General features: G+C 46.4%; 1 protein-coding gene across 4 annotated transcripts in view; it reads left to right on the top strand.

Moving 5' to 3' along the window:
- Window positions 1-22500, top strand: part of NUP37 (nucleoporin 37) — a 114499-nt gene that overhangs the window by 34047 nt on the left and 57952 nt on the right. For all 4 annotated transcript variants that reach the window (XM_069228981.1, XM_069228980.1, XM_069228979.1 and 1 more), the window contains exons 6-7: window positions 9085-9175; window positions 10517-10698. In XM_069228981.1, the coding sequence (XP_069085082.1) occupies window positions 9085-9175; window positions 10517-10698 (273 nt within the window). The remainder of the gene's footprint in view (window positions 1-9084; window positions 9176-10516; window positions 10699-22500) is intronic.

Raw genomic sequence — 22500 nt, 5'->3', positions numbered from 1 at the left:
CACAAATATAATGATACTTTGTACATCTTATTAAACACTTAGCAACCGTTATTGGAAATAATCTAAGTGAAAACAAATTATTGGTGAATGAGAGCAGTGGGGCAATTCTGATGGGGTGCTCAAAATCTATGTGAACAATAGTTATACTATTGAGAGGTCATTTCACCTAGTCTCTAAGAAGGGGGGAGGGGGCCAAAAAGAGTATTTTGAAACATTTAGTGGCAAACAAAAATATTCAGACAATGTCTAGGGCGAGCAGAGGTTATAGCCTCTTGCCACATTATGTCTATGAGTTCACGAAAAGAAACAGGTACTCATCTCTCCCCCTTGTTCTCTCCAGCGCCAGGGTCTGTTGGTGCGGTCATATCGGCTCTCGATTGGTTGTAGGGAGGGTCCTAAGGGGATTGTTGTTCTTTTTGTCCTCCGAGGGGGGCCATCGTGGGCTTCAGAGGAGAGCGGGATTTGTCCCTTTCTGACAATTGCGTGTGCATCACCACCGCTTGGAGTACTTGACCCTTATCATCATGGCTTTTCGCAAGTCTCTCAAAGTCTCTTCCCCTACTATGGGGATCTGTGATTGAGCGCATTTCAGGTTCAGTTTCAGGTGCGGGTGCTAGATGGCTGGTATTCTGGTGTGGGCTCCGCGAGGGCTGGAGGGGGTGGGCGGCCATTTCCATGGACTGGGTTTGATCTTGCAGTCTTTCCAAAAATGTTCTCAGATCCTCTGGGTCGTAGAAGTTCTGTGATTCCCCATTTTTGGTAATCCACATCCTGGCCAGCTCGAATAGACCAAATTTCACTTCTAGGCGACGGAGTTGGGTGCGGAAGGACAGGAAGGCTTTCCTCCGATCAGCGGTCTCCTTGGAGAAGTCAGCTGACATCCGGATCTCCAGGTTACCCGATCGAAGCAACCCTTGTGTGCGAGCTGTCTGCAGCAGTTGGCGGGCCTGCGTGTGTCTCAGCATGCAGGCTATAATTGGGCGGGGTGGGCCATTTCCATCTTGTCTCCTGGGGCCCAGCCTGTGTGCCCTCTGGAACTCTAAGGGGGGGGTCGAATGGGATATCTGTTAGCTTGGGTAATATGTCCCGTAAGTAGGAGAATATGTCTGCGCCCTCCACGCCTTCCGGAAATCCAAGGAAGCGAACATTGTTCCGGCGGCTCTTGTCCTCTAAGTCCGTTAGTTTGCTACGAAGGTGCGAGAGTTCTAGGTCTCTGTCGGTCCAAGAGGCTACCTGAGTTTCCACCGTTGCCACACGTTGGTCAAGCCCGGACAGCTGTGATTGAAAACCAGCTAGATCCAGCCACATAGATCTCGTCTCCGCTTTCAGCGCCACCATGGCATTGTCCATACCCTCCAGCTTATGGCTCATCGCCGATATCTCCTGCAAAATGCGGTCCATTGTCGCGCCTTGTATGACCTCCGTCTTGTTGGCGCAAGGAACAGGTGAAGAGTCAGTAGCCGAGGGGTGTTTCTGCTGTTGGAGGGCTTCAGAGAATAGTAGTTGGCGGGTTGATTTACCCGTTACTTTGCCAGTCGTCTTGCCCCTGGGCATTGCGGGTTCACTCCTTCGGGTAGGGTGCCCGAGGGTGTCAGACCGCAGCGCGGTTGGGACTTAGGGCAGAGTCTCGGGCCGTAAGGAGGTTTTGGGGTTCTGATAGTTTGAGGCTGCGGTCGGCTAACCTGTCTCTTTTTCCGGCTGTAGCCAGGTGTCCCAGTGGGATGGCTCCTGTGATGTTCCGTACTGTTGTGGGGTCCGTGCAGTGTTCTCCGCCCCTCAGGAGGGGCTGCGCCCCCTGTCCCTTGTCAGACCGGGGGTCCGGCGGGCATTTAGCATGGGTGGGTGCAAAAAAAAAAAAAAAGGAGAAGAAGGGTTCTCCTCTCCCCTCCCTTCACACTTGGCTGCTAGGCCAGACGTATGCCGTTGGTGGCGCTTCTTTTTGTTTGTTTGTTCCTCTCTTTTTCTGTATTTTTTTCTTTTTCTTTTCCTTTTTTTTTTATTTTATTTTTTTACTTTTTTTTACTTTTTTGTTCCTTTTTTTCCTCTCTCCTCGCGTTTCTTCCTCCTTTCTCCCCCGTCCCTCCCTCCCCCCTCGCTCTGTCTCTGGTACTGTGGTCCGTCCCGCCCCTGTTGGGGCCGTTATCTTTGCGTGGTCGTTTGCCCCTGAAGTGGCAGCAGCCCTGGAGATGTAGGCGTCGATGGCGGAAGGGGCGAGGGAGGCCCCCGTGTCCAGGGCCTCTCAGTTGGAAGCACCGATGCGGCCCTCTCTCTCCCCGCAGGCCGCCTCGGTCTCCGGCGCGCCTGCGGGAGGGGGGGGGGCCTCCCGTTCCCAGGGGAAGGTAGGAGCGAGAGGAGCAAGGCAGGCGGCTGAGGTCGTCCACCACTTCTGGCGAACAGAGGGGGGAGAGGCCCGGTCCCCGGCCCGGGGTTGCCAGCTAACTGAGGCCGCGGCTCAGTCCTCCGCCGTAGGCCTCGGCGCCATTTTCCTCGGGCGTGCAAAGGGGGGCGATCGCGCCCTCCCCTCAATTGATGCGCCGGCCACTCGTCTCACGCGCTGGTCCTCGGCGCTCGATATTCATCAGTGGTTTGGGGGGGTCTCGGCGCCCCCACGGCACCGCGGTCCGCGGCCCGCCGCCCAGCAGAGCTCAGCTCCTAGGTGGCCATCTCCATTCGTGGCCAGACCACACCCACGGTTCCCGGTTTTAGCAGGAGCAGCTGCTGAAAAGTTTTTGGAGTTTGTGCAGGACCACTGCGGGGGACCACTTGGAAAAGCAGTGCACATGTGAACTACAAAGGTGAGTCCATTGGGTCCCCTTGGAGTGTAGAGGTCGCAAGGGGTGGGGGGACCCATAAAGGACAGCTGGTTCTCCAATGCAGGGCATAGGGAGGCGGGGTGCAAATCAGATAGGTGAGCCATGAGCTGTGCGCAAAGGTGCCCTTGCAAGCAGTAGGCAGGTCTTTTTGAGGATGCTTTGCAGGTCAGAAGGGCCACTCTGGGGGGTGGTTCTTACGTGTCCAGAAGTCCCTCGACTGGGACTTGCTCCTGGTCCTTTGAGAGTACAGAGTTTACTTTTCTTCTGGGTGTCTTACGTTGGGGGTCCAGTACCCCTGGCTATTGCATGGTTCAGCCACTGGAGGTTGCAGTGCTGCCAAACTTGGCACACTTGCAGGTTTTGTCCTCCGGGTTCGTCGGGTGAAATTTGGTCCAGCTGCTGTGTCCGGTTCCTCGTCACTGTCCGGTCAATCTTCTGGACTTCACTGGTCTTCGCTTCTTTGTTGAAAAAAGTGATGCCTTCAGATCTTTGGTGATTTTTCAAAAGGGTGGAGGTCCTCTGGGGTTTTGTAGAGTCCGTCCGATGTCGGTGCAACCCCTCAGCAGCAATTGTTGAGTCCTGGGTGTAGCAGCCAGGGTTTCTCTCAACAACGATCAGCTTGTGAACCCTGCTGTTGCAGGGACTCTTCAAGGCTATACAACACAGGTGGTGATTCTGTGGCTCTCCAGAGGTCTGACCTATCTTCCTTGCAACTGGGGAGTCGGTGGTCTCTCGCTGGAGCTGCTTGGCTGAAACCCCTGTATATGGCGTCTGTTTGTCGTTGCCAAGGGTTTTTGGCTCTTCAGTCCAAAGACCTTCTAACTCCAAGAAGCCCCAGTCTACAGCACTCTCCAGCTCTGAGAACGACATCCTCCCTGCAAATCCCGCGATGTGGGCATCCCTCTTTGCTGTGCTGTTGAGGCCTTCCTGTGACTCCCTGTGCCTGCTTCCGGAGGGTCCTGCTTAGGGGGCTCCACCGATTCATGTTGGCTCCCCCTCCCCTGCCGAGGGCCGTCCCTGACCTACCTGCCAAGGTTATGTCACCTGGAGCTTGCTGGTCCCTACAAATCCTGAAGCCTCCGTGCAATGGTTCTCTGAATTTGCCAAGGCATGTTGGTGGTCCTGCTGACCCCTCTGCAATTAGACGGCCGGTGTGGGACAGCTCGTGGGCGACTCCTGGGATCCTCCTGCATTGCCTGGACTCCACAGCTGAACTTCATCGTCCTACAGAAATCATCATCGAGAAGGGTGGGCATTGCCCTCCTGCACTGCCCCCGGTGGTCTGGACTTTGTCCCCTCTCTCCTTAGGTCCTCTCCTTATGGAATTCATGCCGACCAGGTCTGGGTTCCATCGAGCAGGTCGACGGGTCCCGACAGCAGCTGGACAACCGAGGTCTCCATTGACATCAGTGGGAGTTTCCGACACAACTTCACCCCTATGCACCTAGACTCCCTAGTATAAGTACTCCACTGTTCTGGGTATCCATGGGTGAGGGCACTATCCAACCTCCCTTATCACAGTGGGTTTCCTTGGGGTCCTCTGGAAAGGGTCCTGAAACACGAAAACTCCATTAATTTCCCATATTAGCCTATGGACACTGGCTCAACATTTCTACTCTGCACACGGGTGCCTGGGGAATCCTACCTACTTATCTTTGGGTTTTTAATACTTCTCCAGTCCTAACGGTCCTTGGGTGGTAGTGTGGGTTGGTAGTGATTTTCGCATTCCATTTTGTTAGTATATGGTTTGGTCCCACATTGGGGCCCATGTTATTTTATGCCTTTACTTACCTGTTGCTAAGTATGTTTTTATATATCCATATCTCCGGTTGGGAGATATGTCAACGTTAGTTCTAGAGTGTGTGTTTATAATAAATATTACATATTTTTCTAACACTGGTGTAGCTCTTTTATGTGTGTACTCCACAGCTACCCCTATGAGAGCTCTAGTTATCTAGAGCCGCCTACACTATCACTAAGGGTTGCCTGGACTCGGTACACCATATACTGAGCCAGCCCCTTACAGTGTTTTCCAGACGTTGTCTCTGTTGTGTGCTTTTCTCCCCCACCACTTTCCTCAGTCTCCTCTGTGCTTTTGTTTGCCAACCATGCTTTCCATCCCGCCCACCCACCCTGACATTTCAATGCTATTCCTCCCACCCTGACATTTCAATGCTATTACACCCACCCACCCTGACATTTCAATGCTATTCCACCCCATCTCCCATCCTACATTTCCCCCCAACCCTGCTCTGCTGTTCACCCTTCCTTTCATCCCACTGCGGGCAACCTACTCCCCCACCCACCCCAACCGTTTTCATTTTTTTTTCTTCTTTCAAAAGCACTGTCACACTATTGTCTTTGACAATATTCGTTAAAAATGCCGTTCCTCAACCAATAATAATTAGCAGTTTCCCCCTCCGAGATGCCTGTCTTTGCGACTCGGCTTTAGAAGGTGCAAACTGTCACCCTCATGATGGGAGTTCATAGCCAGTGTTGCACATGTTGTTTTTCCTGCTGTTGTCTTAAATCTTGCTCAGCATGTGACCTCTACTACAAGCCTGTGATCCGTGGCGTGGAGGGTGGGTTCTCCTTGCTTGGGACAGTGGGGAAGTGGACTTCTCGGGCAGAGCAGGCTGTGCTCGTCTTCTGCTTCCAGCAGCCTCTGACGCAAGCAGCAGCCAAGCTGGTCGACATCGTGTTCAGGAACTGGAGCCTCGATCTGAAGCTCGTTATATGAAGGCTTGTTACTTCTCCAGCTTTTGGTTTGGGCCTAACATTTCAATCACGTTTTTCAGTGTGAGGGTTCTCTTGTAATATATCAGACTCATACGATCCTAGGCAGACTTAGCTCTGCTTTGATTTCTTTCATCTTGAGTAGACTCACCTCACTGAAGGTGCACTTATTTCAGCCAGATACATTCCTTTCATTCCAGGAAGACTCCTATCACCGAAGGTTGGCGCTCCTGTCACCCAGGTACACCTGCAACCTAGGTGCTTTTACATAACCAAGGTTGATTCCCCTCACCCATCATGCGCAAACCTTGCCCGTGATACATTGTCTTGCCCAAGCTATGGTATATTACCGAATGAACACTCTCTCCTCTCCCAGGTACACTCACGTCCCCTACCCATGTCATTGTTGAATGTGCTTTTACTCATTCATTACACATTCCACTCCCCAGGTATACCTCTTTCAGCCAGGCTAACTCCCTTCAGTCCTTGCACACACACACCGAGTCCCTGGCACACCCACCTCATCCCAGGAACACACTTTTCAGCTCTGATACACACACACACTTTAACCCAGTTACATTTTTTATTTGGCAGTAAAATGCCCCCTGCTCCCCAGTTACACACCCCTTTACCCAGTTACATGCCTTAGCTAAGGTACACCTGCCTTACCCTAGGCACACTTCCCTCAGTTCAGTTCTTTATTCATAACTCTGGTACACTCTTCTTACTCTGGTTCATTTATTTCACCCCCAGTTACATTCCCTCTTTACAGGAGCACTCTTCACACCCCAAATGAACCCCTCCCACCTGGGGTACAATCGCTTTACCCCAAGAATACACTCCTCAATTCAGATACTTTGTCCTCCCCTCAAATACATTTCCTTTCCACAGGTATACAATCCTCACTGTGGATACACTCCCTTCACACCAAGTAAACATGTCTCAGCCAAGGTGCACATTTCTTGTATCAGCTGCACTGGCTTCATCTCAGGTGCATTAGAAGAGAACGTGGTTCTTTCCTGAACATCACGAACAAATGAGCCTATCTCAGGTTAAAGGAGAGTGTATTCTATCTTATGGGGCCAAAAGAGGATAAAGACTGTCTTTTGGATTGCTCCTTCCCAGCAATGTAAAGGTGAAAGTCCTAATGGTGCAGGCCCACGAAAGTTGTTATTTCGAAACCTTGTCTGGTTAATGGGGCTGGATAGCTTCTTATGTGATGGAACATCTCTTGCGTTTGATGCTGGCGGGATGTGGAGCTAGTAGAAGCCCTTCAGTGTGGTGGAGTGACATGGCTGTGTTTTTGTGGACCCCTGACAAGAAGGACTTGAAGACGCTTTTAGAGGGGGGAGTGTGAGATTTGGAAGGCAAGTGAACAGATCAATGCCCCATCATTGTGTGCAAAGACAAGCCCCTTCACTATGGAACTGAAATTGAGAGGATAGATGTGTCCAGTGAGGTCACTACCTGTGGTACTGTCAACCAGCTACTGCTCCATTTCCGCATTACGAATCTGAAGGAATTAACTTTCACTTCAACCAGCAGTTTCTGATATTCCACCATTTTTAGGTCTCGCCTTCAGACATCTTTTAGCTCTCTGTGAAAGACATGTTGACTATATAAAAGTGGGCTTAGAGCCAGCCTGTTGCTTACCATTTCTTTACTTTCTTGTCAGCCTCATTCACTTGCTTCTTATTAAATGAAATTCCTTCCTATTCTTTTGTTTGTCCCACTGCTGGATCATAGCTTCTTTACCATCATTTTGTATTTGATTGCTTATATCCTTTCACTGCTCATATTCAGGGAGTAATTTTTATTTTTTCGTTAAACAAACTTTTTTCCTTGGCCCCTGCAGCTAACATTTTCTGTGAGCCACTCAATTTACAAAAATGAAAGCGGTTTTGGGAAAGTATTCGTTTTTTAACCAATTTGTCTCGTTTGCCGTCTTGAAATGGTAAAAAAAAAAATGGTGCTTGGATGCATTCATGGTGACCCGTGTATGTGCATAAATCATCACACGTGCATGCACATAATATGACACGCCTGCCAACAGCTTCCTCATTGTACCCTTTCGTAAGCATTGTCAAAGTCAATAGGGCAAAAAGCAATACCTATTGGCTTTGCCAATACTTGTTAGATAAGGGTTGCAACCTTCATATGTTGTACCCATAAAGTAGTCTGTGTATTAGAAATGTAAAGGTATTGCTTTGTTATTCTGCAACTTATGGCTCTATCAAATCAAAAAAGGCTCCATGCATAGATTTCTGTATGTTATGCTTGCCTTTAAAAATGCCTATATGAACTTGCAGAATGCTGTACAAGTTTTAACAGGCTTGAGAAAGCTGATATCAGCAAATGAATATGTTGATAGATTCAAGAAATCTTGAATTCCAGTGAAAGCCATTGCAGGTGAACCACTCTGAATGGGAGACATCAAAGCCACTGTGACCAGTCTTGTGTTAATGTTATTGTGTTGCTTCAAAGAACATTTATGTAAGGTGATGTCTTTTTGATACAGAAATCTTGGGAATCTTGGGGAGGGGGGGAACATACATCTCATAACAAAGAAAATACAAACTTTAAAATCTTTGGCGGCAGAGACCATCAAGGATGGTAAATGTACGTATTTGTGTTAGTTTTATGATAGGCATTTGGTGGAGTTCAGATCCAAAACCATGTTTGATTTTGAAATAGGGACCAGTGTTGTGTGATGCATGATTTCTCTGGTTAACATCAATATTAAGGAATGAGTGAGTAATGGTTATATTTCAGGATACATAAAGCCAAAGGGTTTGTTGTAGGTTTAGGATTGTGGTTGCATACACTGTAGGGCGTAGGTGATCTAAAAAAAAGAGGAAGGGTTAGGAATCCATTTGTGGATGTTAGTTTCAGCTTTTTTTTCCCTGTTGGAAAATGTATATAAAACTATGATTTATTTCCGAAAAAATAAAGGATCAATGTTTTTGGAAAAATAAGGCTAACAGCAGAAACCTGATTTTTTTGACCTTAAGAACCCTCTTACAGTGATTTTTGTTCCACCAACGTGACAAAAAAACTAGTGTGTAACGCATGTTTAAATTATTTTGTGCAGTATCTGTGATCTTCCACAACTCTTTTCTCTGAATGTGGCATCCTGTGTGATTCCGCTTCTACTTTTCTTTTTACGTAATGGTGTTTTACTAGTTGTATTGAATGGGTGCAGCCACGTCCCAGAGTATTCAATTTTCTCCAACCCCTCCAAGTTTTCTCTGGCCTTAATGAGCCTGTCAAATTTTTGTACCTTGCGTCCCAGTGTGTCTCCTCCTCGTCACTGTGTTTCTGATTGAAGCAAGTACTTGCCAGACTTCTGTCAGATATGCTAGGTTGACCATATCGAAAGCTGATTTGACCAAGCATACTCATCAGTGTCACAGAATAGAAAGACATTGAATTGAAAATTAATACCAACATAAGCCATTGGCGACAGTCAAATTCTTAAATGTTCATGTTTTCTGTTTAAATTAAAAATCAGAATATTGCATGTTTTCCATTGCAGGATTTGGGACTTGGATGGAAATCAAAAAGCTTCATTTGTTCTGCGTTCCCCTGGGATGAGTGTATGCTGGCACCCCTCAGAAGAGTTCAAGGTCTGTTTTTAAGAGTTTTGAGTTTCTCACCACCAATTGTTCTGTTTATGAACACTGGTGATCTGACCTGGTTTAAAATCCGTTTTATGCAGTAAGCCCTTAGTGCGAAGATTGCTTCAGAGTTGTGTTGTTGAATATGGCAAGCTGCTATTTTTTTCTGCATTATTCCAGGTATGCATTCCTCAAAAGGCCACTGATTTCACGTACTTTTATTAACAGTAGTCAGCAGTTCTTTGCCAACGTACACACATTTTAGAGTCCAAGAGTTGGCTTTAGAAACACTGATCAGAGGGTTAAAGTGCCATCTTAGAATCGTTTTTACACACTCTGACATTTCACACAAAACTGTGTGATGAATTGTTAACTGTTACAACTCTAGTTGTTTAAGAGAAGCCTTTTCATTCTGTCCATTGTTACTTTTTGGACTAGATTTTTGCATGCCATTTACTAGTTCAGTTTCTTCCTGTAACTCTGGATGTTGCCCTTAGGGGCTGCGGAATGGTGCTTATTCATCACCTCTCCTTTCAGCACTCTAAGCTCTCTTTTAGCATCCACAGTTATCTCTCCAGCACTTACGATCATGATAGACAGTTCTTTTGCCTCTGGCACAGTACTCTTCAGTCCTTGCATGCCACTGTCAGGCACTCGCTTCAGCAACTGTCTCTATAGGACGCACAAAGATTGCACACCTTGGTGCTGCACAGCATAGCTTTGCCGGGTATGCACACTTCTACATGTACTATGTACATCGATCATTATGCTACCCTTTAATAACCATCGCACAGGTCATGTTGAGGCCATGCCATTCTATTCAGCCTCCTCTATTTACTCAGATTTAAAACATGCACTATAAAGGAGCAGCGTCTGTTATCTTCTTTAAGTACCTGAAGAACAATGGAAGTGCGCTACACTGATTATAAAGCATCCTTTAGCCACACCTAAAAAACACACACATTATTAAGCACTGTGATAGTCTTATGAGACTGTACTTGGCGGTCAGTCCCTGGCCCTTTGATTTTTTTTTTTACCCTTGTTAATAGGGAGAAACATTGGTTTTATTTTCAGATATTACTGTTGCTACTAGTTAAAAGAATGAGAAATGTGTACTCATTTTTTATGTGTCTTTAATGCAATCATGACTGTGTCTTCACGTTGGAAACAAATCAAACCATACGTCTAGAAGGTCACGTAGGATGCCGCTTTGAAGTCTACATCATAAAAGTGGTATCGCCCATTCTTATTTTCAGAGGTCATGCTAAGCAAGCAATAAGCAGAATAGCATATCTGTTAATTTCAACTCCATCTAAATTTACTGCAATTAACTACATTTCTTTCCAACAGTTGATGGTGGCAGAGAAGAACGGTACAATTCGATTTTATGATGTTATTACGCATCAAGCTATATTGTCATTGGAGTCTGAACAAATGCCTCTTATGTCTGCTGACTGGTGTCTAAGAAACACGTTAAAAGTAGGAGCAGTAGCCGGGAATGATTGGTTGCTCTGGGATATGACCCGCTCAAGGTAATTTTTTTTCTGACTTGTAAAGCCCTCTTTTCATATCAATTTTGTAACCATTGTTCTCAGTTTGACCCCTTTGCTGCAGACTCCTTCCATTTAGTGGTGGAAATTAGTGTGAAACCACAGGCGGATCCTGGAAAGCTATACGTTTCTAAAAAGTAGACAAGATTCTGAATATTGTAAGGGGTATTTGTGTAGATCCTTTTAGGCTTTCCTATAGAAAGTAAGAGTTGCAATAAAAAAATTTAAAAAATTGAGTTGAAAAAACTGCCATTTGTGTCTGTTTTAATCTGTAAATTCGAACTATGGCAGATTTTTGAAAAACCAATATAATGTTACATCCGCTGGACACTTCTGGTTGTGGGGATATACATGGCTTTTCGGTTCATCAAGAATCCTAGGTACTCGGAGCAAATAGCTGAGCTGCGCCTTGCAATGTTTTTTCACTGTGTACTGAGTATACAGAAATCAATTTGGTAAAATTATAAAGAGTGAAAAATAGGTTTCAAGGAAACTTCTGTATTACCAAACTGGGCACAAGATATTAAGTTTTTTTTAATTTTTATAAAGAACTTTATTGTGTTTTGCAAAAACAAATACACAGTACAAAATAGGTCACGTCCGCTCCCCCAAGCAAGCTGCCATGTAATATTGTTCATTTGAGATAGATAACACAGACACATGTTGAATGGTAATTGGTACATGTGGTGACAAGTCACCCCACGGCAAGCTCCTTACGGCCCAGGCCTGGAACCAACACCCCAGGCGGCCTCCCACTTCCCCCACACTCTTGTATTTGTTCGGGCATCTTCTCACCTCATATACGAGTTTCTCCTGTTGGGCACACCAATCTACTCCACGGCGCCACTTGACCTGCGTCGGCGCCACCTCTGCTCTCCAATCAGCCACAATATCGCTTTTGGCCACCAGACATGCCACTCCCAAGAAGATTCGATCCATAGTAGCATGTGCGTTAGAGGGCATTTCTGAAAATGACTTCTTTCTTACACAGGCATTTGGAAATCACAAATGCAGAGAAAGATAACTGGTAATAACACTTGTTGTACTATTCTATGTTCCCCTAAGTCTCCTGATAAAAATGGCACCTCACTTTTGTGGGTAGGTGGGCCTAGTGCCCACGACAGGAAACGGCCCAAAACGCAACATTGGCACATCACATTTTTCCATCCAAAGCTTACCGTTCTTTGTGCAGTGTGATTAGCTGTGGATTTTGGGCCCTAGCTCACCCGGCACCTAGGGAAACCAAGCAAACATGTAAAAAAAATTAAAAGTAGGCAGCCAGGGGACTCGAAGATGGGGTGACTTGTGTAGCTCTCACCAGGTTCTTTTACCAAGAATCCCTTGCAAACCTCAAAACTTGTCTGAAAAAACACATCTACCTCACATTTCTGTGATGGAACGTTCTGGAATCTCAGGGAAGCCTCAAATTTCCTTCCACTCAGCATACCACCAAATCTCCTGATAAAAAAAATGGTACCTCACTTGTGTGGGTAGGCCTAATGCCCGCGACAGGAAATGGCCCAAAATGCAACATGGACACATCACATTCTTGCACCCAAAACTGACGCTTTTTTTGCAATGTGCCTAGCTGTGGAGTTTGGGCCCTAGCTCAGCCGGGACCCAGGGAAACTTAGCAAACCTGTACATTTTCTAAAACTAGACACCCAGGGGAATACACAGTGGGGTGATTTGTGTGGCTCCGACCAGGTTCTGTTACTCAGAATCCCTTGCAAACCTAAAAGTTTGTCCAAAACACATTTTCCTCACATTTCTGTGATGGAAAGTTCTGAATTCTGAGGGAAGCCACAAATTTACTACCACCCAGCGCTCCCCCCAGGTCTCCTAATAAAAATGCTACCCCACTTGTGTGGGTAGACCAAGGGAAAAAAAACAATCCCTGGTGTTTGGTGGGCTTTCTGGAAGTAATAGCACCTCACCCCCTCCACCAGCATAGAGAGGGCAGAAAGATACAGCATATTTTGGAGGGGGGGCTCATTGCAGTGCCTATTCTGGCCAGCCCCACCCCTAGACTTTTAAATATTAAAATTTCTTTAAAAAAGCCCTGGTGCCTAGTGGTCTTAGGGTGTGGAGGCATGGCTATGCCCATGATGGGCAGCCCCCACCCCTCTGTTATAAAAAAAGAAGTGATGAGGATGGAATAAGTCTGTCCTCAGCACCAAAGGGGTTAATAAAAAAAGAAATATAACAAAATGCACAAACAGTGAGTGCACATACAAAACAATTTCAAGAAACTAGTGAGAAGTGAGAAGTTGAAATTTGGACTACTGGTTGCATATAACATTTTTTGGATTAAACTCAACTTTAAGGTTTAGCCGTAATGAATTATAACCCAGGGACTTACTACCCAAAGTGCAACTAAGAAATGTGCAAAAGGTTAAACATGGACTTTAAGATATGTGGACCAAATAGAAGTCAAGACCAATTCGTAATTTCTGAGCCTGCAGGTGACTTTCTCCAGATTTGCATCCAGCAACCCAATCATCTAAACAAGGTTTTCTCTGTATATGACATGCATTGTAAATGCTATGGTCTTAGTCACAATGCCAACTCTCCTTTCTTCAAAATCTCAAATGGTGAACTTCATCTTGTGAGGAAAACTGAAGGGAGGATTAAGATTTAATAACGGATTACTACAATCTGCATAATTACTAGCCTGCAAAGCACAAACAGTAAGTCGTTGCCCATTTTGTGATGGCAGCAGAATGTGCCATTCTGTTGTATTTGGGCATACAAAGTAAGTAAAGTTTTTGAATTTAGGTTAAGGGTTCCTTTTTCCCTGCAACCTTTGCAATAATCGGTTCTTTTGCAATACTGGGGATAATGTGTTTTTTTTTATTTTTTTTTTTATTTTTTTTATTAATAGTATGCTCACTAACATGCAAAAAGCTTTACATTTTAAGACGACCATAAGTGAGTATTTTTTGTACTGTATTTAGTAGTACATATAAAGCACCTAAATAATACTTGAACAAACTGTATCAAAATAATATGAACTAAAATAATACAAACTGTTTGCAAAACCAGGGTTATCAAAACGTCCTTGTTACTTTGGCCATTTTCTTGCAAGCATATTCATATTTATATATATATCAAAGCAAGTGGTATGTTCTTTTTTTAAAATGGTAGCTCAGTCATCCCATGATGTCATGCAGTCCTCTGTACAAGTGATCGTGATGACCCAATGCAGTAAATATGTGCTGATTATTCATAAAGTTTGTTTCTATTTCAAGAGCTACTGTGTAGCCTTCTTCAGAAGTCTACAGATTTCTACAGAAAAAAAGTGAATTGTGTCTGAGCTGAGCTGACAAAAAACTGAATGTTTGTCGCCTGAGCTAAAGAATACTTTAGAATAATTAAAAATGGAGGGATCTCAACTCTTTGAAATTAGTACCAGGCCTGTAGGGTCAGGTTTCATATGCATTCTTTAAAGTCTATCGCCAACTACAAGATGTTATTAGTTGGTCATTTCAGCACTTCAAATACAATTTTAATCTTAACATGGAGCAGTTTAAGTGTTAATGCATTAAGTCAATGTCTAAAGGTCCCTATAAATTAAGATGGCAATCTTAGATTGCTCTGTTTACAATCCCTTCACTGTTATTCTTTAAATTCTTTGAGCTATATTCAGCCACAGTATCAATGAGGCCTAGTATGTATTGCCTTAACCAATACATATGCACTTTTTTATACATAGATATATATCCTGCTGGCGGGCTTCTGAACGCTGGTGTTGCTAGTTAATAGGCATGACCTCTCCTGAGAATCCACAGTCCTCTCACTCAGAAAGAGACCAGCACTCAGGAAGGCATTCAGTGTATTTATTTGCTGTGCAAAGGAATCGTATCCACGCTGTTGGGACAGAAAGGTCCTCTGCAAGATAATGGACGTGTACCTGTGTCCCGAGTGCCCAACTGTACTGTTGTCTGGATCCCTAATGCTGATTTTTGTTGTCATAAACAAACATGGATCATGTGTGTGCTCTAAGACATAGGCCTTTCTCTAGGATTGCAAACTTGTTGGACCGGGAGGGGTGCGCTCAAAGCGCCAAACCTTATAATGATGGAAGGTTTTTGCGTTCACCAGGAGTTAAGGTTTACAAGCATAGGGGTGGCATCATCCTGTGTAGTGATCAGTAGGAGTGAACAAGTGTTTTTTAACCTTTGCCATTGGAGGGAGGCCTACCAGTTCACTCCCCTTTTTAAGTTTCCATTGCTGTATGCTTAACTCACCCTTAGCCTACATTGGTTAGATGTAAAATGCTGTGCAGGAGTGGTGACTGTGCTGGATATGTGTGAATCTGGGAAGGGTACAGTCCAGGTATCAAGCAGTGCTGTGCATTGCGTGCATGTTGAGTGCATGCGTTAGGTATATGTATACCTGTGAGGAGTGCATTACATGAGGGATGTAGTGCTGTGCAGTGCGTGCACTTTGGATGCATGTGCACTTGCGAGAAGTACAATACATGAGGGGTGAAGTGTTGTGCAGCTCACACAAGGTAAATGTATCCACTAGCAAAGCATATTCTGGTAAGTCGCACGCCATGATACAATGCAGAAAGGCTGCAGTATTGAGCTGTGCATACAGAGTGAATGTGGGTGCTGAATATATGTGTGCTTAGAATTACTGTTTTCTTTTGTGTGTTGTGTGCATACACTGAATGTAGGTGGCCTGTAAATGTACATTTATTGGAGGACTCTGGGTTCCATTTTGGGAAGTCAAGGGGAGTAGAGATATCCCCCCAGACAGATGTGTCTTGTTGCATTCCTGTGAGCTGGGAGGGACACACTGGAAAAGGGAGAGGTGGACTGCCCATGTGCACTTCAAAGGTGTTCTTTGATTCTGTGAGAGATCACAAGGAAGGGGCTTAGACCCATCTCCGGAAGGAGATGGGGCTCATAAGGGAATACTAAAGAGTATGGCTGGGAGCCTGGAATTAACTTCATGCCTCCACTTATAAGGACAGCCTTGTAGAGCTATTCAAAGTCATAGCATACGCAGCACAGCCTTTATATAGCAGACTTGAATGAGGCATTAAATTCTGCAAACTCAACCCACCCATTGGCTCAGAAACCACCCAGTGACTAATATTCAGTATGCTGACAATATTGTATTAGTAAGGGAAACCCTAACTGTTCTCCAGAGATTGATATACTCATTTTCTACTTGCATCAAAGCTAATGGTTTGACTTTCGTCTACAATTACAGAAAGTTTGATCTGTGGTATTTAAAAGGAAAAAGTTTTAAACAATGGCATACATTTATCTTAGCATCATCTTTGTTATGAGTTGGAAATGTTGTTAAACTGCAACAAACAAAAACAAAAGCTCGAAGACTGACCTTTTCATTTGGATCACTACAAAATAAATTACAATGGCCTTCATTCATCTCAGTGTTATATAAAGCAAATGTTTACCCAAATAAGCATCAGTTCATAACTACTTTGCGGAAGAGAAACAGAAACAATAGACGCAATACAAGCAAACGCAGATGTGATTGTTTAGGCTTCAGAATAACACCTCTCAAGCCCAAATTCACCTGAAGTTTGGATTGATTAGACAATATCTTGCTATGTATGGTTCCTTTATTAAACTCGAAAGGTATCTGAGAGGCCCTAAAATTCAATTGAAGTAATCTTGTTTGGGCTGAGATTGGAACTTTTTAAAGTGCATAATCCATGGCTGCTATATTTGAATGCCACTTTGAAAAAGGTAGAGCTTGCAAATCTGTGGAAAACACCAACTAGTGAGGTTGTATTAAAAAATCAAGTAAATAACAAGACATCGATGACCTCACAAAGAAACCCCATGCCTGGTCGGTAATACCATAATACAAACAATTAAGGCAACAACAATACTTGAAAACACTTTTTTGTTTGCATTTGAAACTTATTTCTAAAAGAATGGGCTCCTTTCCTACCAAAGGTTTACTGTCCCAGTTTGCTTAAAATATCGAATGGCTTCCCGCTGTCATAGTTATAAGAAACGTAAGGTTAGGCAACAGCTGCATTTGATGGCACATTTGACAATGATTCTGTATAAATCATTTAACTTGGTGATTTCCATTGTCTAAGACTGAGATGATGGTGACCTCCATTATCCAAGATGGAGTCGGGGCTTGCATAAAATGGAGTCTGACCTTAGAGGCTGTAGTGGGGCTAATACACAACCTTGTTATAGTTCATCTTTCATAGATATTCTCCTTGTTAATTTCTCTGAGGAGAAAGGCAAGTCAGGCCACAGAACATAATTAAAGCATCTGTTTAAAAAACAAATACAAAATGTGGCTTTTCTTTCTTCTGTTTTTTTTTTTTTTTTTTGCTGGACAGTAGCAAGCATAAAGGAGGTATTTATGGCAATATGTTGATTTCCTTTTTGCACTCATGAGGTATTTATAGAAAGGTTCCTTGTCAAGTACTTTTTTTTTTTTTTTTTTTTTTTTTTTTTTTTTTTTTGGTAAGGCATCTCCATTCTTAACTAAGATTTATTCTTTCCTTTATTTATGCCTCTCTGAATAGTCTCACTTATCTTAGTATGTCTAGTTGTTGCTGATGCTGGAAATTTTATGGCTATCTGTGAAGTTTTCCAATTTCTTTGGGCAGTTTAATTGATTGTCCTCCTGGCTGCTATTTTTGTGAAAGCTACTAAATTATATACTTTGTTTGGCAGCTTGTATAATCTACTCATTCTTTAATGAAGTCCATTGCAAACATTTTAAGTTTAAAATGGTTGGTTGTACCGTTAGGCTTCTTTTCTTGTGCACTATTGGTGGGATGTTTGGTAGTAACATATTGGAGGAAATGATTGCATCTGATGGAGACTTCTAGCTGCAGGTTCCTTACCTTAGAATTCCCTAGCGTCTGCTTCGAATCCGGAATTTTTCTGCTGAGCAGTACCCTGCGCGTGCCGTCAGGCGGAGTCATTCGGATCAGCGCGCGTCGACCAGCTCCGTGTGAGTCGCCAGCGTCGTTGGAGCAGTCTATGACGTCACGGTTGTCTATATAGACGCCGTCTCGGTGCGCATACGTCAGTTCTTTTTCTTCTGCGCCGGTTAAGTGCAGTTCCGGAAAGAGCTACCCTTCTTCGACTGTTTGTCGATGCTTTTTTTACTGTTTGAAGTCATGTCTTCGAGAAAGACAGGGTTCAAGCAGAGTGGTGCGTGTCATCGCACCATGTCGGTGACGGACCCGCACTGTGTTTGTCTTTGGTGCCTGGAGAAGGACCACGATTCCACCTCGTGCTCCGACTGTCGGGCCATGGCGCCGAAGGCCTTGAGGGAGAGATCCCTCAAGCTTCTTGCGGCCCGACATTCGTCTTCAGTCGGCGCGACTCTGCGGAGGTCACGGTCCCGCAGTAGGAGGAGGTCGTGGCACCGCTCCCAGAGCCCCAAGTCCTCTTCCTCGCATTCGAGGTCATCCGAAGGTAAGAGGCACAAGAAGAAGTAGTCCAAGCAGACTTCGTCTTCACCACGCCCGTCGGCCAACGAGGCGTCTAGGGAAAGTCGGCGTTCCGAGCGCGGTTTCACGTCTTTTCTCCCCCACCCCCCTTTCCGGGGACCGGATCGACCCCCGCTCAAATAAAATAATTTTACGAGGCCATGCGTCTCGTTTTTGAGTGGGCTGCACCCTCGGGGTGGGTCTTCGGGGTCAGCAGGGGCCCCTTCGGATTCGACGCCCTCACAGTCGACCTCCTTCGGTGACGGGTCTGACATCCATGATTCCCCCACCGGTGGCAGCCCCATCCTTATTCCGGATGATCCAGAGCCGGAGCGACTTCGTACGACTTCGACTGAGCCAATTCGGCCCAGATCATTGTCTGAGCATTATTTAGATCAGCCAGATGCAGGAGAGGAATGGGAGGGGTCTGAGGACCCTTTAGAATGTGGATTACAACAGGACTGGTATGAGGATCTAGGGGAGGCCAGTGGACTGGACACGTCTCCAGATACTGGTATGCTCTCTCCTCCTAATGTGGCTACGGAGGAGGGTGCTTCTTTTGCTATGGTGGTGCATAGGGCAGCTGAGGTCTTGGACCTAGATTTGCCTACGGTGCCAGTCAGGACGAATATCCTGACAGAAGTGCTTCAGCCGGGGGTGACAACATCAGAGCCGATGTTGCCCTTCAATGAGGCTCTTACAGACATCCTTCTGGGTACGTGGTCCAAACCCAGCACAGGGGCTCCTGTGGATAGGACTGTCGGCCGCCGCCATAGACCCGCTCCGAGCGACCCTAGTTTCCTGACACAACACACCACTCCTGAGAGCTTGGTTGTCCAAGCCTCTACTTCCCGTGGTGCCTTCCCTTCCGCTCCCCGGAGAGGGAATCCAAGAGGCTGGATCAACTTGGGAAGAAGTTTTCTTCCACCAGCCTGGCATTGAGGTCCGTAAACACCTCTTGCCTATTGGGCCGTTATTCCCAGACTTTATGGGATACGGTGGCACAGGTGCTGCCCCAGGCTTCGGAGGGCGTACGGGACACTCTCATCCAGGCTGTCAAGGATGGGAGAGATGCAGCCAAGTTTACGGTCCGGTGTGGTTTGGACACGACCGACTCGCTGGGCAGACCGATTTCATAGTCAGTGGCCCTACATCGCCACGCCTGGCTACGTTCTACTGGTTTCTCAGGGGATGTCCAGTCCAGCTTGATGGACATGCCCTTTGATGGCTCTTGCCTTTTTGGCGAAAAGGCAGAATCCGCGCTTGAGAGGTGAAGGATTCTCGAGCCCCGGCCAGATCCTTGGGCCTTTTAGCGCCAGCACGACAGCAGTCTGTCTTTTGCCCCTTTAGAGGCTTTGGAAGGGGCGTGGTACCACGCCAGCCACAGTTCAGCCACCGTCCTCAGGCTTCACAACATCTCGGAAGAGGACGTGGTCGTGGTACCATTCGACCCAGAGGGTCTGCCCAGAGGTCGGCCGCCACACCGCCCCCCTCCACTGCGCCCAAGCCCTCCTAGTATGGTTCTGCAGGATCACTTCCGTCCAGTTGGAGGGAGGATTCGTTTTCATCTCCCTCACTGGCTTTCCATCACAACGGACAAGTGGGTCCTGCAGATCATACGGAAGGGCTACTCCCTTCCAATCTTTCCCTCCTTCTATCCCTCCGACAAAGGAATGGCTGATGGAGGACCATCTGGCTTTGCTCCGCGAGGAAGTTACGGCTCTCTTGGCCAAGGGAGCCATAGAAAGAGTCCCGATATCCGAAGTAGGCAGTGGTTGTTATTCCCGCTACTTTCTGATTCCCAAAAAGAACAAAGGCCTTCGCCCTATCTTGGATTTAAGGGACATCAATCTCTTCCTCAAGAAGGAGAAATTCAAGATGCTCACTCTTGCTCAGGTTTTGTCTGCCCTAGACCAAGGAGACTGGATGGTAGCGTTTGGATTTGCAGGATGTGTATTTCCACATTCCTAGCCTGCCAGCCCACAGGCGTTACCTGTGGTTCAAGGTGGGCCACGAGCACTTTCAGTTTACCGTGCTTCCTTTTGGTCTCACCTGTGCCCCTCTGGTGTTCACAAAGGTGATGTCGGTGGTGGCAGCTCATCTGCGCAGGTCAGGGATTCCAGTCTTCCCCTACCTAGACGATTGGCTGTTGAAGGCTTCTACGCCCCAGGCTCTCGTCACCCACCTCCAGACAACGGCGGACCTCCTGCATTCGCTGGGGTTCACTATAAATGTGCTGAAGTCACACCTGATTCCCTCTCAGAAGCTCACTTTCATCGGAGCTGTTCTGGACACAGTGCAGTATCGGGCTTATCCTCCCGAACAGTGGGTCCAGGATATTCAGGTTATGATACTGATGTTTCGGCCTCTATCCTGGATTTCGGTGAGACAGACTCTGAGGCTGTTGGGACTCATGGCTTCCTGCATCCTATTGGTCAAACATGCCAGATGGCGCATGAGGGCTCTGCAGTGGGACCTGAAGTTCCAATGGGCACAGCATCAGGGAAATCTTACCGACGTGGTTCAGATCTCGGAGGGGACTGCAAAAGATCTGCAGTGGTGGTTCGTGAACTGCGATTGGGTCAAAGGCAGACTCCTCTCCCTTCCCCAAACAGATCGAACAGTAGTGACAGATGCGTCACTTCTGGGATGGGGTGGCCATCTGGGTGAGGTGGAGATCAGAGGTCACTGGTCTCTGGCGGAATCTGGGCTCCACATCAACTTGCCGGAGCTTTGGGCGATCCGGCTAGCATTAATAGCATTTCTTCCTGTTGTGAAAGGGAAGGTGGTGCAGGTGTTCACGGACAACACTATCGCAATGTGGTACTGCAACAAGCAGGGCGGTGTGGGGTCGTGGACCGTTTGTCAAGAGGCTTTACGTCTCTGGACATGGCTGGAATAGCAGGGCATGACCCTGGTGGTTCAACACCTGGCAGATTCTCTCAACGCCAGGGCAGATGAGCTCAGCCGAAAATGCTTAGAGGATCACGAATGGTGTCTCCATCCGGAGGTGGCGCAAGGACTCTTTCAGCAGTGGGGAGAGCCTTGGTTAGATCTGTTCTCCTCCGTAGAGAACGCGCAATGTCAGCAGTTTTGGGCGTTGGAGTTTCCAAGGGGGCTGTCGCTAGGCGACACTTTTCGTCGCAAGTGGAGTTCAGGCCTCCTGTACGCCTTTCCGCCTATACCACTTCTGCCCAGAGTTCTCAAGAAAATCAAGAACGACCGGGCCCAAGTAATTCTAGTGGCTCTGGATTGGGCACGGAGAGTTTGGTATCCAGAGCTTCTCAAAATGAGCATCTGTCCTCCAATCAGGCTGCCTCTTCGGGAGGATCTTCTGTCGCAGCAGCGGAAGATTCATCCACCCAAACCTCTCAACTATGCGCCTTCATGCATGGAGATTGAGCGGCTACAGTTGATGGTTTATGACCTCCCTCCCGAGGTCTGTGATGTCATTCTGGCAGCCAGGCGTCCCTCTACTAAATCGATCTACGCCTGCCGTTGGCAACGTTTTGTTTCATATTGTACAGAGAGGTCTATTGATCCTCTTTCTTCTTCTCTGTCTAACATCCTTTTGTTTATATTGTCTCTCGCCCAGCAGGGTTCCTCCTTAGGGACTCTCAAGGGCTGTCTTGCAGCCTTATCGGCTTTTCTTCAGTTGCCCGATCAACCATCTCTGTTTAAATCACCTATAGTACAGAGGTTTTCGAAAGGGCTTCTGCATCTGTTCCCGCCTGTGCCTTTCGTTATGCCCCAGTGGGATCTTAATCTGCTTCTTACCTTCCTTATGTGTGCTAACTTCGAGTCCTTACATAACTGTCCTCTCCAGCTGCTCACTATTAAAACTGCCTTTTTGGTGGCAATTACATCTGCCAGGAGAGTGAGTGAGCTGCAGGCTTTATCTTCAAAGCCACTGTATCTCACAATATATCCTGACAAGGTAGTATTAAGAACTCGTGCCTCTTTCCTCCCCAAGGTGGTGACCCCTTTCCATCTGGGTCAAAATATCACCCTGCCCACCTTCTTTGCACCACCGCATCCCTCTAAGGAAGAGAAGCGTCTCCATCGGCTGGACCCAAAAAGAGCGTTATCGTTCTACCTTGACCGCACTAAAGAGTTCCGGGTGGATGACCAACTCTTTGTGGGGCACGTTGGTGCAAAGAAGGGTCGGGCGGTGCAGAAACGATCCATTTCGTGCTGGGTCGTTCTCTGTATAAAGATCTGCTACTCTTTGGCAAAGAAGCAACCTCCCGAGGGCTTGAGAGCTCATTCTACAAGGGGGAAAGCTGCTACCACTGTGTTAGCACGTGACGTACCGGTGGTGGACATCTGTC

This window comes from Pleurodeles waltl, chromosome 4_1 (assembly GCF_031143425.1).
Source record: "Pleurodeles waltl isolate 20211129_DDA chromosome 4_1, aPleWal1.hap1.20221129, whole genome shotgun sequence".
Classification (NCBI taxonomy): Eukaryota; Metazoa; Chordata; class Amphibia; order Caudata; family Salamandridae; genus Pleurodeles; species Pleurodeles waltl.
Note: the sequence above shows the minus strand (reverse complement) of the source record. Positions and strands in the feature narration are given on the sequence as shown.